General features: G+C 39.7%; 1 protein-coding gene across 4 annotated transcripts in view; it reads left to right on the plus strand.

Annotated features, from left to right (window-relative positions):
* FNDC3B (fibronectin type III domain containing 3B) overlaps positions 1–16,756 on the plus strand; it is a 354,599-nt gene that overhangs the window by 92,735 nt on the left and 245,108 nt on the right. For all 4 annotated transcript variants that reach the window (XM_057546030.1, XM_007197501.2, XM_057546029.1 and 1 more), the window contains one exon: positions 13,133–13,208. In XM_057546030.1, coding sequence (XP_057402013.1) covers positions 13,133–13,208 — 76 coding nt within the window. The remainder of the gene's footprint in view (positions 1–13,132; positions 13,209–16,756) is intronic.

Genomic DNA, 16,756 nt, shown 5'->3' on the forward strand with positions numbered 1-16,756 from the left:
TCTTTTCGTCTTGTTTATGTTTTCCTTTGCTGTGCAAAAGCTTTTAAGTTTCATTAGGTCCCATTTGTTTATTTGTGTTTTTATTTCCATTTCTCTAGGAGCTGGGTCAAAAAGGATCTTGCTGTGAATTATGTCATAGAGTGTTCTGCCTATGTTTTCCTCTTAAGAGTTTGATGGTGTCTGGCCTTACATTTAGGTCTTTAATCCATTTTGAGTTCATTTTTGTGTATGGTGTTAGGGAGTGTTCTAATTTCATTCTTTTACATGTAGCTGCCCGCTTTTCCCAGCACCACTTATTGAAGAGGCTGTCTTTTCTCCACTGTATGTTCATGCCTCCTTTATCAAAGATAAGGTGACCATATGTGCATGGGTTTATCTCTGGGCTTTCTATCCTGTTCCATTGATCTATATTTCTGTTTCTGTGCCAGTACCGTACTGTCTTGATTACTGTAGCTTTGTAGTATAGTCTGAAGTCAGGGAGCCTGATTCCTCCAGCTCCGTTTTTCTTTCTCAAGATTGCTTTGGGTATTCGGGGTCTTTTGTGTTTCCATACAAATTGTGAAATTTTTTGTTCTAGTTCTGTGAAAAATGCCAGTGTAGTTTGATAGGGATTGCATTGAATCTGTAGATTGCTTTGGGTAGTAGAGTCATTTTCACAATGTTGATTCTTCCAATCCAAGAACATGGTATATCTCTCCATCTATTTGTATCATCTTTAATTTCTTTCATCAGTGTCTTATAATTTTCTGCATACAGGTCTTTTGTCTCCTTAGGTAGGTTTATTCCTAGATATTTTATTCTTTTTGTTGCAGTGGTAAATGGGAGTGTTTTCTTAATTTCACTTTCAGATTTTTCATCATTAGTGTATAGGAATGCAAGAGATTTCTGTGCATTAATTTTGTATCCTGCTACTTTACCAAATTCATTGATTAGCTCTAGTAGTTTTCTGGTAGCATCTTTAGGATTCTCTATGTATAGTATCATGTCATCTGCAAACAGTGACAGCTTTACTTCTTCTTTTCCAATTTGTATTCCTTTTATTTCTTTTTCTTCTCTGATTGCTGTGGCTAACACTTCCAAAACTATGTTGAATAATAGTGGTGAGAGTGGGCAACCTTGTCTTGTTCCTGATCTTAGTGGAAATGGTATCAGTTTTTCACCATTGAGGACGATGTTGGATGTGGGTTTGTCATATATGGTTTTTATTATGTTGAGGAAAGTTCCCTCTGTGCCTACTTTCTGGAGGGTTTTTATCATAAATGGGTGTTGAATTTTGTCGAAAGCTTTCTCTGCATCTATTGAGATGATCTTATGGTTTTTCTTCTTCAATTTGTTAATATGGTGTATAACATTGGTTGATTTGCATATATTGAAGAATCCTTGCATTCCTGGGATAAACCCCACTTGATCATAGTGTATGATCCTTTTAATGTGCTGTTGGATTCTGTTTGCTAGTATTTTATTGAGGATTTTTGCATCTATATTCATCAGTGATATTGGTCTGTAATTTTCTTTTTTTGTAGTATCTTTGTCTGGTTTTGGTATCAGGGTGATGGTGGCCTCATAGAATGAGTTTGGGAGTGTTCCTTCCTCTGCAATTTTTTGGAAGAGTTTGAGAAGGATGGGTGTTAGCTCTTCTCTAAATGTTTGATAGAATTCACCTGTGAATCCATTTGGTCCTGGACTTTTGTTTGTTGGAAGATTTTTAATCACAGTTTTAATTTCAGTGCTTGTGATTGGTCTGTTCATATTTTCTATTTCTTCCTGGTTCAGTCTCGGAAGGTTGTGCGTTTCTAAGAATTTGTCCATTTCTTCTAGGTTGTCCATTTTATTGGCATATAGTTGCTTGTAGTAATCTCTCATGATCCTTTGTATTTCTGCAGTGTCAGTTGTTACTTCTCCTTTTTCATTTCTACTTCTATTGATTTGTGTCTTCTCCCTTTTTTCTTGATAAGTCTGGCTAATGGTTTATCAATTTTGTTTATCTTCTCAAAGAACAAGCTTTTAGTTTTATTGATCTTTGCTATCGTTTCCTTCATTTCTTTTTCATTTGTTTCCAATCTGATCTTTATGATTTCTTTCCTTCTGCTAACTTTGGGGTTTTTTTGTTCTTCTTTCTCTAATTGCTTTAGGTGTAAGGTTAGGTTGTTTATTTGAGATGTTTCTTGTTTCTTAAGGTAGGGATTGTATTGCTATAAACTTCCCTCTTAGGACCGCTTTTGCTGCATCCCACAGGTTTTACGTCGTCGTGTTTTCATTGGCATTTGTTACTAGGTATTTTTTGATTTCCTCTTTGATTTCTTCAGTGATCTCTTGGTTATTAAGTAGTGTGTTGGTTAGCGTCCATGTGTTTGTATTTCTTACAGATTTTTTCCTGTAATTGATATCTAGTCTCATAGCATTGTGGTTGGAAAAGATACTTGATACGATTTCAATTTTCTTAAATTTACCAAGGCTTGATTTGTGACCCAAGAGATGATCTATCCTGGAGAATGTTCCATGAGCACTTGAGAAAAATGTGTATTCTGTTGTTTTTGGATGGAATGTCCTATAGATATCAGTTAAGTCCATCTTGTTTAATGTATCATTTAAAGCTTGTGTTTCCTTGTTTATTTTCATTTTGGATGATCTGTCCATTGGTGAAAGTGGGGTGTTAAAGTCCCCTACTATGATTGTGTTACTGTCAATTTCCCCTTTTCTGGCTGTTAGCATTTGCCTTATGTATTGAGGTGCTCCTATGTTGGGTGCATAAATATTTACAATTGTTATATCTTCATCTTGGATGGATCCCTTGATCATTATGTAGTGTCCTTTTTTGTCTCTTGTAATAGTCTTTGTTTTAAAGTCTATTTTGTCTGATATGAGAATTGCTACTCCAGCTTTCTTTTGATTTCCATTTGCATGGAATATCTTTTTCCATCCCCTCACTTTCTGTCTGTATGTGTCTCTAGGTCTGAAGTGGGTCTCTTGTAGACAGCACATATATGGGTCTTGTTTTTGTATCCATTCAGCCAGTCTGTGTCTTTTGGTGGGAGCATTTAATCCATTTACATTTAAGGTAATGATCGATATGTATGTTCCTACTACCATTTTCTTAATTGTTCTGGGTTTATTATTGTAGGTATTTTCCTTTTCTTCTGTTTCCTGCCTAGAGAAGTTCCTTTAGCATTTGTTGTAAAGCTGGTTTGGTGGTGCTCAATTCTCTTAGCTTTTGCTTGTCTGTAAAGGTTTTAATTTCTCCATCAAATCTGAATGAGATCCTTGCTGGCTAGAGTAATCTTGGTTGTAGGTTTTTCTCCTTCATCACTTTAAATATGTCCTGCCACTCCGTTCTGGCTTGCAGAGTTTCTGCTGAAAGATCAGCTGTTAACCTTATGGGGATTCCCTTATGTGTTATTTGTTGTTTTTCCCTTGCTGCTTTTAATATTTTTTCTTTGTATTTAATTTTTGATAGTTTGATTAATATGTGTTTTGGTGTGTTTCTCCTTGGATTTATCCTGTATGGAACTCTCTGTGCTTCCTGGACTTCATTAACTATTTCCTTTCCCATATTAGGGAAGTTTTTGGCTAGAATCTCTTCAAATATTTTCTCAGTCCTTTTCTTTTTCTCTTCTTCTTCTGGGACCCCTATAATTCGAATGTTGGTGCGCTTAATGTTGTCCCAGAGGTCTCTGAGACTGTCCTCAATTCTTTTCATTCTTTTTTCTTTTTTCTGCTCTGCAGTAGTTATTTCCACTATTTTATCTTCCAGGTCACTTATCCGTTCTTCTGCCTCAGTTATTCTGCTATTGATCCCTTGTAGAGAATTTTAAATTTCATTTATTGTGTTGTTCATCACTGTTTGTTTGCTCTTTGGTTCTTCTAGGTCCTTGTTAAACGTTTCTTGTATTCATTCTGTTTCCAAGATTTTGGATCATCTTTACTATCATTATTCTGAATTCTTTTTCAGGTAGACTGCCTATTTCACCTTCATTTGTTAGGTCTCCTGGGTTTTTGCCTTGCTCCTTCATCTGCTGTGTGTTTCTCTGTCTTCTCATTTTGCTTACCTTTCTGTGTTTGGGGTCTCCTTTTCGCAGGCTGCAGGTTCATAGTTTCCGTTGTTTTTGGTGTCTGTCCCCAGTGGCTAAGGTTGGTTCAGTGGGTTGTGTAGGCTTCCTGGTGGAGGGGACTAGTGCCTGTGTTCTGGTGGATGAGGCTGGATATTGTCTTTCAGGTGGGTAGGTCCATGTCTGGTGGTGTGTTTTGGGGTGTCTGTGGCCTTATTATGATCTTAGGCAGCCTCTGTGCTACTGGATGGGGTTGTGTTCCTGTCTTGCTAGTTGTTTGGCATAGCGTGTCCAGCACTGTAGCTTGCTGGTTGTTGAGTGGAGCTGGGTCTTGGCGTTGAGATGGAGATCTCTGGGAGATTTTTGCCGTTTGATATTACGTGGAGCTGGGAGGTCTCTTGTGGACCAATGTTCTGAACTTGGCTCTCCCACCCCAGTGGCACAGCCCTCACGCCTGGCTGGAGCACCAAGAGCCTGTCCTCAACACGGCTCAGAATAAAAGGGAAAAAGAAAGAAAGAAAGAAAGAAAGAAGATAAAATGAAATAAAATAAAATAGTAAAGTAAAATAAAATAAAAGTTATTAAAATAAAAATAATTATTAAGAAAAAAATTTTTTTAAGTAATAAAAAAAGAAAAAAAACGGACAGACGGAACTCTAGGATAAATGGTAAAAGCAAAGCTATACCGACAGAATCACACACACAAGCATACACATACACACTCACAAAAAGAGAAAAAGGGAAAACATATATATCGTTGCTCCCGAAGTCCACCTCCTCAATTTGGAATGATTCGTTGTCTATTCAGGTATTCCACAGATGCAGGTACATCAAGTTGTTTGTGGAGCTTTAATCCGCTGCTTCTCAGGCTGCTGGAAGAGATTTCCCTTTCTCTTCTTTGTTCACACAGCTCCTGGGGTTAAGCTTTGGATTTGGACCCGCCTCTTCGTGTAGGTCGCCTGAGGGCGTCTGTTGTTTGCTCACACAGGACGTGGTTAAAGGAGCCGCTGATTCGGGGGTTCTGGCTCACTCAGGCCTGGGTGAGGGAGGGGTACGGATGTGGGGCGAGCCTACGGCAGCAGAGGCAGGCGTGATGTTGCAGCAGCCTGAGGAGCGCCGTGCGTTCTCCCGGGGAAGTTGTCCCTGGATCACAGGACCCTGGCAGTGGTGGGCTGCACAGGCTCCTGGGAGGGGCGGTGTGGATAGTGACCTGTGCTTGCACACAGGCTTCTTGGTGGCGGCGGCAGCAGCAGCCTTAGCGTCTCATGCCCGTCTCTGGGGTCCGCGCTGATAGCCACGGCTCGCACCCGTCTCTGGAGCTCCTTTAAGCGGCGCTCTTAAACTCCTCTCCTCGTGCACCAGGAAACAAAGAGGCAAGAAAAAGTCTCTTGCCTCTTCAGCAGCTCCAGACCTTTTCCCGGACTCCCTACCGGCTAGCTGTGGTGCACTAACCCCTTCAGGCTGTGTTCACGCAGCCAACCCCAGTCCTCTCCCTGGGAACTGACCTCCAAAGCCCGAGCCTCAGCTCCCAGCCCCAACCCCCATCCCTGCAGGTGAGCAGACAAGCCTCTTGGGCTGGTGAGTGCTGGTTGGCACTGAGCCTCTGTGTGGGAATCTCTCCGCTTTGCCCTCTGCACCCCTGTGGCTGCGCTCTCCTCCGTGGCTCCGAAGCTTCCCCCTTCCGCTACCCGCAGTCTCCGCCTGTGAAGGGGCTTCCTAGTGTGTGGAAACCTTTCCTCCTTCACAGCTCCCTCCCACTGGTGCAGTTCCCGTCCCTATTTTTTTGTCTCTATTTTTTCTTTTTTCTTTTACTCTACCCAGGTACGTGGGGAGTTTCTTGCCTTTTGGGAGGTCTGAGGTCTTCTGCCAGTGTTCAGTAAGTGCTCTGTAGGAGTTGTTCCACATGCAGATGTATTTCTGATGTATTTGTGGGGAGGAAGGTGATCTCCACGTCTTACTCTTCTGCCATCTTGAAGCTCCTCCCCTGCTTGTAGATTTTCTGATGATGCCCATTCTAACTGGTGTGAGGTGATAACTCATTGTAGTTTTGATTTGCATTTCTCTAACGATTAGTGATGTTGAGCAGCTTTTCATATGCTTCTTGGCCATCTGTATGTCTTCTTTGGAGAAATGTCTATTTAGGTCTTCTGCCCATTTTTGGTTTGGGTTGTTTGTTTTTTTTAATATTGAGCTGCAGGAGTTGTTTATATATTTTGGAGATTAATCCTTTGTCTGTTAATTCATTTGCAAATATTTTCTCCCATGTTGAGGGTTGTCTTTTCATCTTGTTTATAGTTTCCTTTGCTGTGCAAAAGCTTTTAAGTTTCATTAAGTCCCATTTGTTTATTTTTCTTTTTATTTCCATTACTCTAGGAGGTGGATCAAAAAATACCTTGCTGTGATTTATGTCAAAGAGTGTTCTTCCTGTGTTTTCCTCTAAGAGTTTTATGGTGTCCAGTCTCTAATCCATTTAGGTCTCTAATCCATTTTGAGTTTATTTTTGTGTATGCTGTTAGGGAGTGTTCTAATTTCATTCTTTTACATGTAGCTGTCCAGTTTTCCCAGCACCACTTATTGAAGAGACCTTCTCTTCTCCATTGTATATCCTTGCCTCCTTTGTCATAGATTAGTTGACCATAGGTACGTGGGTGTATCTCTGGGCTTTCTATCCTGTTCCGTTGATCTATATTTCTGTTTTTGTGCCAGTACCATATTGTCTTGACTACTGTAGCTTTGTAGTATAGTCTGAAGTCAGGGAGTCTGATTCCTCCAGCTCCGTTTTTTTCCCTCAAGACTGCTTTGGCTATTTGGGGTCTTTTGTGTCTCCATGCAAATTTTAAGGTTTTTTGTTCTAGGTCTGTAAAAAATGCCATTGGTAATTCAATAGGGATTGAATTGAATCTGTAGATTGCTTTGTGTAGTATAGTCATTTTGACAGTATTGATTCTTCTAATCCAAGAACATGGTATATCTCTCCATCTGTTGGTATCACCTTTAATTTCTTTCATCAGTGTCTTATAGTTTTCTACATACATGTCTTTTGTCTTCCTAGGTAGGTTTATTCCTAGGTATTTTATTCTTTTCATTGCAGTGGTAAATGGGAGTGTTTCCTTAATATCTCTTTCAGATTTTTCATCATTAGTGTATAGAAATGCAAGAGATTTCTGTGCATTAATTTTGTATTCTGCAACTTTACCAAGTTCATTTATTAGCTCTAGTAGTTTTCTGGTGGCATCTTTAGGATTCTCTATGTATAGTATCATGTCATTAGCAAACAGTGACAGCTTTACTTCTTCTTTTCCGATTTGTATTCCTTTTATTTCTTTTTCTTCTCTGATAGCTGTGGCTAGGACTTCCAAAACTATGTTGAATAAGAGTGGTGGGAGTGGACATCCTTGTCTCGTTCCTGATCTTAGAGGAAATGCTTTCAGTTTTTCACCATTGAGAATGATGTTTGCTGTGGGTTTGTCATATATGGCCTTTATTATGTTGAGGTAGGTTCCCTCTATGCCCACTTTCTGGAGAGTTTTTATCATAAATGGGTGTTGAAGTTTGTCAAAAGCTTTCTCTGCGTCTATTGAGATGATCATATGGTTTTTATTCTTCAGTTTTTTAATATGGTGTATCACATTGATTGATTTGTGCATATTGAAGAATCCTTGCATCCCTGTGATAAATCCCACTTGATCATGGTGTATGTTCCTTTTAATGTGTTGTTGGATTCTGTTTGCTAGTATGTTGTTGAGGATTTTTGCATCTATATTCATCAGTGATATTGGTCTGTAATTTTCTTTTTCTGTAGTATCTTTGTCTGGTTTTGGTATCAGGGTGATGGTGGCCTCATAGAATGAGATTGGGAGTGTTCCTTCCTCTGCAATTTTTTGGAAGAGTTTGAGAAGGATGGGTGTTAGCTCTTCTCTAAATGTTTGATAGAATTCACCTGTGAATCCATTTGGTCCTGGACTTTTGTTTGTTGGAAGATTTTTTTTTTTTATAAGTTTATTTATTTATTTAGGCTGTGTTGGGTCTTCGTTTCTGTGCAAGGGCTTCCTCTAATTGCGGCAAGCGGGGGCCACTCTTCATCGCGGTGCGCGGGCCTCTCACTATCGCGGCCTCTCTTGTTGTGGAGCACAGGCTCCAGACGCGCAGGCTCAGCAGTTGTGGCTCACGGGCCCAGTTGCTCCGCGGCATGTGGGATCCTCCCAGACCAGGGCTCGAACCCGTGTGCCCTGCATTAGCAGGCAGATTCTCAACCACTGCGCCACCAGGGAAGCCCTGTTGGAAGATTTTTAATCACAGTTTTAATTTCAGTGCTTGTGATTGGTTTGTTCATTTTTTTTTTTTAATTTATTTAGTTATTTATTTTTGGGTGTGTGGGGTCTTCGTTTCTATGCGAGGGCCTTCTCCAGTTCCGGAGAGCGGGGGCCACTCTTCATCGCGGTGCGCGGACCTCCCACCATCACAGCCTCTCCCATTGCGGAGCACAGGCTCCAGACGCGCAGGCCCAGCCGTCGTGGCCCACGGGCCCAGCCGCTCCGCGGCATGTGGGATCTTCCCAGACCAGGGCTCAGAATCCGTGTCCCCTGCATTGGCAGGCAGATTCCCAACCACTGCGCCACCAGGGAAGCCCTGTTCATATTTTCTATTTCTTCCTGGTTCAGTCTTGGGAGGTTATACCTGTCTAAGAATTTGTCCATTTCTTCCAGGTTGTCCATTTCATTGGCATTGAGTAGCTTGTAGTAGTCTCTTAGGATGCTTTGTATTTCTGTGGTGTCTGTTGTAACTTCTCCTTTTTCATTTCTAATTTTATTGCTTTGAGTTCTCTCTCTCTTTTTCTTGATGAGTTTGGCTAACGCTTTATCAGTTTTGTTTATCTTCTCAAAGAACCAGCTTTTAGTTTTATTGATCTTTGCTGTTGTTTTCTTTGTTTCTATTTCATTTATTTCTGCTCTGATCTTTATGATTTCTTTCCTTCTGCTAACTTTGGGTTTTGTTTGTTCTTCTTTCTCTAGTTCCTTTAGGTGTAAGGTTAGATTGTTTATTTGAGATTTTTCTTGTTTCTTGAGGTAGGCTTGTATAGCTATAAACTTCTGTCTTAGAATTGCTTTTCCTGCATCCCATAGGTTTGGGATCGTTGTGTTTTCATTGTCATTTGTCTCTAGGAATTTTTTGATTTCCTCTTTGATTTCTTCAGGGATCTCTTGGTTATTTAGTAACGTATTGTTTAGCCTACATGTGTTTGTGCTTTTTACGTTTTTTCCCCTGAGATTCATTTCTAATCTCATAGCGTTGTGGTCAGAAAAGATGCTTGATATGATTTCAATTTTCTTAAATTTACTGAGGCTTGATTTGTGACCCAAGATGTGATCTGTCCTGGAGAATGTTCCATGCGCAGTTGAGAAGAAGGTGTAATATGCTGTTTTTGGGTGGAATGTCCTATAAATATCAATTAAATCTGTGTGGTCTACTGTGTCATATAAAGTTTTTGTTTCCTCTGTGTTTTCTGTCTGGATGATCTGTCCATTGTTGTAAGTGAGGTGTTAAAGTCCCCCACTATTACTGTGTTACTGTCGATGTCCTCTTTTATAGCTGTTAGCAGTTGTGTTATGTATTGAGGTGCTCCTATGTTGGGTGCCTATATTTATAATTGTTATTTCTTCTTCTTGGATTGATCCCTTGATCATTATGTAGTGTCCTTCCTTGTCTCTTGTACCATTCTTTATTTTAAAATCTATTTTATCTGATATGAGTATTGCTACTTCAGCTTTCTTTTGATTTCCATTTGCATGGAATATCTTTTTCCATCCCCTCACTTTCAGTCTGTATGTGTCCCTAGGTCTGAAGTGGGTCTCTTGTAGACAGCATATATATGGGTCTTGTTTTTGTATCCATTCAGCAAGCCTGTGTCTTTTGGTTGGAGCATTTAATCCATTCACGTTTAAGGCAATTATTGATATGTATGTTCCTATTACCATTTTCTTAATCGTTTTGGGTTTGTTTTTGTAGGTCCTTTTCTTCTCTTGTGTTTCCCACTTAGAGAAGTTCCTTTAGCATTTGTTGTAGAGCTGGTTTGGTGGTGCTGAATTCTCTTAGCTTTTGTTTGTAAAGCTTTTGATTTCTTCATCAAATCTGAATCAGATCCTTGCTTGGTAGAGTAATCTTGGTTGTAGGTTTTTCCCTTTCATCACTTTAAGAATATCATGCCACTCCCTTCTGGCTTGTAGAGTTTCTGCTGAGAAATCAGCTGTTAACCTTATGGGAGTTCCCTTGTATGTTATTTGTCGTTTTTCTCTTGCTGCTTTCAGTAATTTTTCTTTGCCTTTAATTTTTGCCCATTTGATTAGTATGTGTCTCGCCTTGTTTCTCCTTGGGTTTATTCTCTATGGGACACTCTGTGCTTCCTGGACTTGGATGGCTGTTTCCTTTCCCATGTTAGGGAAGTTTTCGACTATAATCTCTTCAAATATTTTCTCTGGTCCTTTCTCTCTCTCTTCTCCTTCTGGGACTCCTATAACGCGAATGTTGTTGCGTTTAATGTTGTCCCAGTGGTCTCTTAGGCTGTCTTCATTTCTTTTCATTCTTTTTTCTTTATTCTCTTCTGCAGCAGTGAATTCCACCATTCTGTCTTCCAGGTTACTTATCCGTTCTTCTGCCTCAGTTATTCTGCTATTGATTCCTTCTAGTGTATTTTTCATTTCAATTCTTGTATTGTTCATCTCTGTTTGTTTGTTCTTTAATTCTTCTAGGTCTTTGTTAAACCTTTCTTGCATCTTCTTGATCTTTGCCTCCATTCTTTTTCCGAGGTCCTGGATCATCTTCACTATCATTATTCTGAATTCTTTTTCTGGAAGGTTGCCTATCTCCATTTAGTTGTTTTTCTGTGGTTTTATCTTGTTCCTTCATCTGTTACATAGCCTTCTGCGTTTTCATCTTGTCTCTCTTTCTGTGAACGTGGTTTTTGTTCCACAGGCTGCAGAAGTGTAGGTCTTGCTTCTGCTGTCTGCCCTCTGGTGGTTGAGCCTATCTAAGAGGCTTGTGCAAGTTTCCTGATGGGAGGGACTGGTGGTGGGTAGAGCTGCGTGTTGCTTTAGTGGGCAGAGCTCAGTAAAACTTTAATCCGCTTGCCTGCTGATGGGTGGGGCTGGGTCTCCTCCCTGTTGGTTGTTTTGTCTGAGGCGACCCAACACTGGAGCCTACCCGGGCTCTTTGGTGGGGCTAATGGCGGACTCTGGGAGGGCTCATGCCAAGGAGTACTTCCCAGAACTTCTGTTTCCAGTGTCCTTGCCCCCGCAGTGAACCAAAGCCACCCTCCACCTCTACAGGAGACCCTCCTACAGTAGCAGGTAGGTCTGGTTCAGTCTTCCAAGGGGTCACTGATCCTTCCCCTGGGTCCTGATGTGCACAGTACTTTGTGTGTTCCCTCCAAGAGTGGAGTCTCTCTTTCCCCCAGTCCTGTCGAAGTTTTGCAGTCAAATCCCCCTAGCCTTCAAAGTCTGATTCTCTAGGAATTCCTCCTCCCATTGCTGGACCCTCAGGTTGGGAAGCCTGACGTGGGGCTCAGAACCTTCACTCCAGTGGGTGGACTTCTGTGGTATAAGTGTTCTCCAGTTTGTGGGTCACCCATCTAGCAGTTATGGGATTTGAGTTTATTGTGAATGCACCCCTCCTACCATCTCATTTTGGCTTCTCCTTTGTCTTTGGATGTGGGGTATCTTTTTTGGTGAGTTACAGTGTCTTCCTGTCGATGATTGTTCAGCAGTTAGTCATGATTCCATTGTCCTCGCAAGAGGGAGTGAGATCATGTCCTTCTATTCTGCCATCTTGAACCAATCTGCCCAGTAAATGTATTTCTTGAGCACTTATTCTGTGTCAGGTCTTGCCCTTAGAGAGCCTAGATTAAAGGAAAGACAGACACAAAAATAATTCTTTAGTTAATTAATTGCAATTGTAAATTTTAGGAAGGAGTAGAGTTTTGTTCGTTTGTTTTTTGAGAACACATAGTGCAAGACCTGGCCTGTCCTGAGAGTCAAATACCACTTCTTAATCTGGCAAGGATGAATGGGCGTTAGCTGGTTGAGGCAGGAATAAGGTGGGCAGAGGTGAAGGAGTGCACAGAGAGCATTGCAGACAGAGGGAACAGTATGCTTGATGGTTTTGAGGCAGGGAGGAACAAGGCTTGCTCTAAGAACTATAAGATGAATGTGACACTGACATCCTTCCAATTTCTAGAAATATATAGTCATTATTTTAATAGTGTTAGTCTCGCACATGGTAATTTTTAACTACAGTTTTTTAAGCTTTGTTATGTCCTTTAATTTATATTTAGATATAAATTAGTGATTTTTTAAACTTTTGTTATCTAAAGGAACTAAATGAGATTAGAACTTAAAAGTGAGGTTCTTAAAAGAACATACTTTGCCGTGGCATCCGTGGTTTAGTCTTTTCGGAAGTTGTCTTCTGATAACTAAATATCTATGTTATATGGCTAAAACACTGACATTTAGGTAATAGATTCGAAAATTTGAATGTTTGATGGGTCTTATTTGTAATATTTATTTTATACTGTTCATTGTTATTTCCAGGTTCTATACACGCTTTTTTTTTTTCCCCCAAACATTTTTCTTATAAATTGCTTTCTAATGTTACACCGTAGACTCAGGTCAGTAATAGATACTTGGGAATGGTATGCAACAATGTTAGATCAGAAACTCATTTCTCTGTTCAGTTTTCCTTTGCAAGTTATAGTTTCTGGTCTTTTTTCTTCTTTAATTGTTGTTTCTGATTTAGTGAAAGAAAAAAAGGAATTGTCTGAAAGAAAAAGTATCTTAACATTGGGGTTGTTTTTTTTTTTTTTTTAGTTACATAGCATAAGCAACACAGGAGAATTCACTTAGCTAAATTCAAATGCATGAACTTACCCTCCTCAAATTTGAACTAGATCTAAGACATATCCTAAGTTTTGTGTTTATACAAGATTCTGTGCCACATACTTCTTGTCTAGTACATAAATTTAGGTAATAAAACCGTTGAAGAGAAATCCCCAGATGTTCTAGTATTAAATTGAAATTACTGTGTTATTTTGGCAGGTTATTCTCGTTCAAGTTAATCCAGGTGAGACTTTTACAATAAGAGCGGAGGATGGAACACTTCAGTGCATTCAAGGTAAGGAAGTTTTTTGTAAGCTTTCTAATCAAAGAAGTTTTACTTTATTTATTATTTTATGGAAGTAGAGTTTATCTCTGAGTCTGCATGTGATTTTCTAGAAGTAAAATTTATCTTGGATTTTTTTTTTTTTTGCTTTTATTAGGGGCTCCTTAATGCTGATGTGGGCCCGTGATATATAAGTGACAAAGTTAAATATCTTGAGTATTCTATTGACTTTTAAGTGGATTAAATTAACTTGGGAAAGCTTGCATTGTATTCATATATTTCGGAATTTGGTAGTCCTGAAAAATGCAGAGATTTTTAAGAGAGCTTAAAATTCCAGATGAGAACAGCAAGTACTTTTTCAAATTAGGTAAAAGTTTCAAATATATATTGTGATGCTATCCAAATGATGCTTTTAGAGGTAAAAATATGTATTAAATATCTGTTATTTATTACTGAGTAACAAATTACTCAAATTTAGTAGCTTAAAACAGTTCTTGTCTACAGTTTCTGTGGGTCAGGAATTTAGGCACAGCTTAGCTGTGTCCTATGGCTCTGGGCCTCTCAAAATGCTAAACTCCAGGTGTGGGCTAGATAGAGCTACAGTCACCGTAAGGCATGTCTGAGTGTCAGTCTGTTTCCAGGCTCGCCTAAGTGGTTGTTGGCAGGATTTAGTTTTTTTTGTGGGCTAGTGGCAGGCGGCTTCCCTCTGTTCCTTGCTAAGTGGCCTCTCCATGGGGGCTTACATTATGGCAGCGTCATTGGAGCAGCAACTAAAGGGCAAGAGGGAGTGGTATGTCCAGCCTGCTCCAGAAAGGGGATGACACAGAGTATGAATACCAGCAGCCAACTTTCAGAAAGCTGCCCGCCACAGTCCACCCTCGGCCCTCAGTAATTCGTGTCTCTCCCACATGCAAGGTACCCCCTCCTAAGGTCTGCATAAGCCTTATTCCAGTACAGCATCAGCTCAGAGTCCAGAATCTGGTTATCTAAATAAGCTCCAGGAGTAGGTGAGGCTCCTTGGGTGTAGTTCTTTAAGTACTGCTCCTACGGCATTTCAGTGAATTTCTAGTTTGTGTAACACCAGTGCCTCTTCTCTATAGTTCACTAAGGAAAGAAAGACGCTTAGGTACTCTGATCCATGTGGGGTTCTGTGTAGGAAGATCAATCCAGATATGGAGTTAGTCTATAAATACTGCTGTGTTGGAGGGCACTGTGTGACAGCTCTTTTTGGCAGTGATTGGCATTATGGGGCAAATGGTAAATTGGCCTGTAATTGAGTTCAGTACTAGGTTATTGATTAGACTGGAATCTGACCAGAGGTCTTATTTTAATACTTGGGCTTGCTCACCAATATATAAAGAAAATGAAGGAAAATGCCCTTTAGTTTTAGTTTTCCATAATGAGCTGCATGGAAAAAGTTGATCTTCCTATTGTTTTGCATAATAGCAGAGTGTGCTGCTGTGTTGTTTCATTACTTGTTTTTGAAACTATAAGAACAAAAATTTAGGAAAAAAAATTAAAACTCATTAGGCTAGAATCCTAGTGGGTTTTAATTGCAGTTAATCTGAAATGATTTAACCATTTCATTAATGATTTTTTCTGATTGCATTCATTGTGTCCCTGAAATTGATCTTGGTGTTCTAAACCATTTAAAAACCAAACCTAGTCTTCGGTGATAGATCACACAAAGGAACTTCAGGTAAAAGAAGAGAGAAAAATATTTTAAAATAGTATGGGTTACAGAATCTTCTACCTACTTGTAGAACTGTAACAGATATTATCAACAAATAAAACCTCAAAATTCACTCTGTATCTTAAAAAAAAACACACACACTAGTAAAACTAGATGAAAAGTTATTTTACCTACATAGAATGAAGCTGATATTTCCAGTTCAGTAAGAGAATAGTTGAGCTTCTGGTCATGGTAACATTGGAACCCTATGCATTGGCTAGAAGACTGTGTCCCTCTACAACTGAGTATGTGTAATAGAATCTATAAAAGCAAATTGCTGAATGGATCAACATATATAAAATCCACTTTTGCAGTGCCAACTGCTTCTACTTTTGGTGTCTGAAGAGTGTGTGTGTGTGTTCGTCTAGTTAGCCTCTTCCTCACTTTTTGTGGGTCCAATTCGTAACTGGTATACTCTGCAGGGAATTTAGCAAGTATATTGCTCTGTCCACAATGGAAACTTTGTATTTATTCATGATGGTACTTGGAGATAAGTGACACTAACACCCCTTTCAGTGATTTAAAAAAATGCCATTGACTAAAGAAGAATTGTAGAGCCATTTATCTTTGGCTTACTGAGCCTTCCTATTCTTTGTTCTCTTCTGAACACCCAGGTACTGTGGTTATCTTTATTTGGACATGTTGGTACCTGGCCCAACTAATTGAAATGACACAGGACAGGATGAGGGTGACCTGGAACCCCAAGTAGTTTGCTAGGGCTTGGGAGGCCCTGGGACAACAGGATCAACTGCAGGAACTGGAAGGAACCCCAGTCCAGACCCATTGTTGGCCACTCATGCATAACAGACAGCCACTCAGCCCAGGTGCTCTCATCCCCCCCTTCATCTGAGTTCCAGTGTGAGTTAGTGAATGCTTCACTCCAGTTAGGTAGAGCATATCAACATAGAATGTGGGAATAGGCAATATGTTTATAAATTCCAACACAAGTTGTTACTATCCTTTCACTGTGATTAGCATCCCTATCATTGCTAATATTTATTCAACTCTTAGCCTTATGTATTCTCTCATTGAATGGGTATGACAGATACACATGAGGAAGCTGAGACCTGTAGAGGCTAATTCACACATCTAAAGTCATATAGAGCAGCTACATGTAAAAGAATGAAATTAGAACACTCCCTAACACCATACACAAAAATAAATTCAAAATGGATTAAAGACCTCAGTGTAAGGCCAGACACTATAAAACTCTTAGAGGAAAACATAGGCAGAACACTTTATGATGTAAATCACAGCAAGATCCTTTTTGACCCACCTCCTAGAGAAATGGAAATAAAAACAAAAATAAATGGGACCTAATGAAACTTAAAAGCTTTTGCACAACAAAGGAAACCATAAACAAGACAAAAAGACAACCCTCAGAATGGGAGAAAATATTTGCAAATGAATCAAGGGACAAAGGATTAATCTCCAAAATTTACAAGCAGCTCATGAAGCTCAATATCAAAAAAACAACCCAATCCAAAAATGGGCTGAAGACCTAAATAGACATTTCTCCAAAGAAGATATATAGATTGCCAACAAACACATGAAAGAATGCTCAACATCACTAATCACTAGAGAAATGCAAATCAAAACTACAATGGGGTATCACCTCACACTGGTCAGAATGGCCATCACCAAAAAATCTACAAACAATAAGTGCTGGAGAGGGTGTGGAGAAAAGGGAACCAACCCTCTTGCACTGTTGGTGGTAATGTAAATTGATACAGCCACTATGTAGAACAGTATGGAGGTTCCTTAAAAAACTAAAAATAGAATTACTATATGACCCAGCAATCCCACTGTTGGGCGTATACCTGGAGAA

The sequence above is a fragment of the Balaenoptera acutorostrata genome, chromosome 4 (genome assembly GCF_949987535.1).
Source record: "Balaenoptera acutorostrata chromosome 4, mBalAcu1.1, whole genome shotgun sequence".
In the NCBI taxonomy this organism is placed as follows: Eukaryota; Metazoa; Chordata; class Mammalia; order Artiodactyla; family Balaenopteridae; genus Balaenoptera; species Balaenoptera acutorostrata.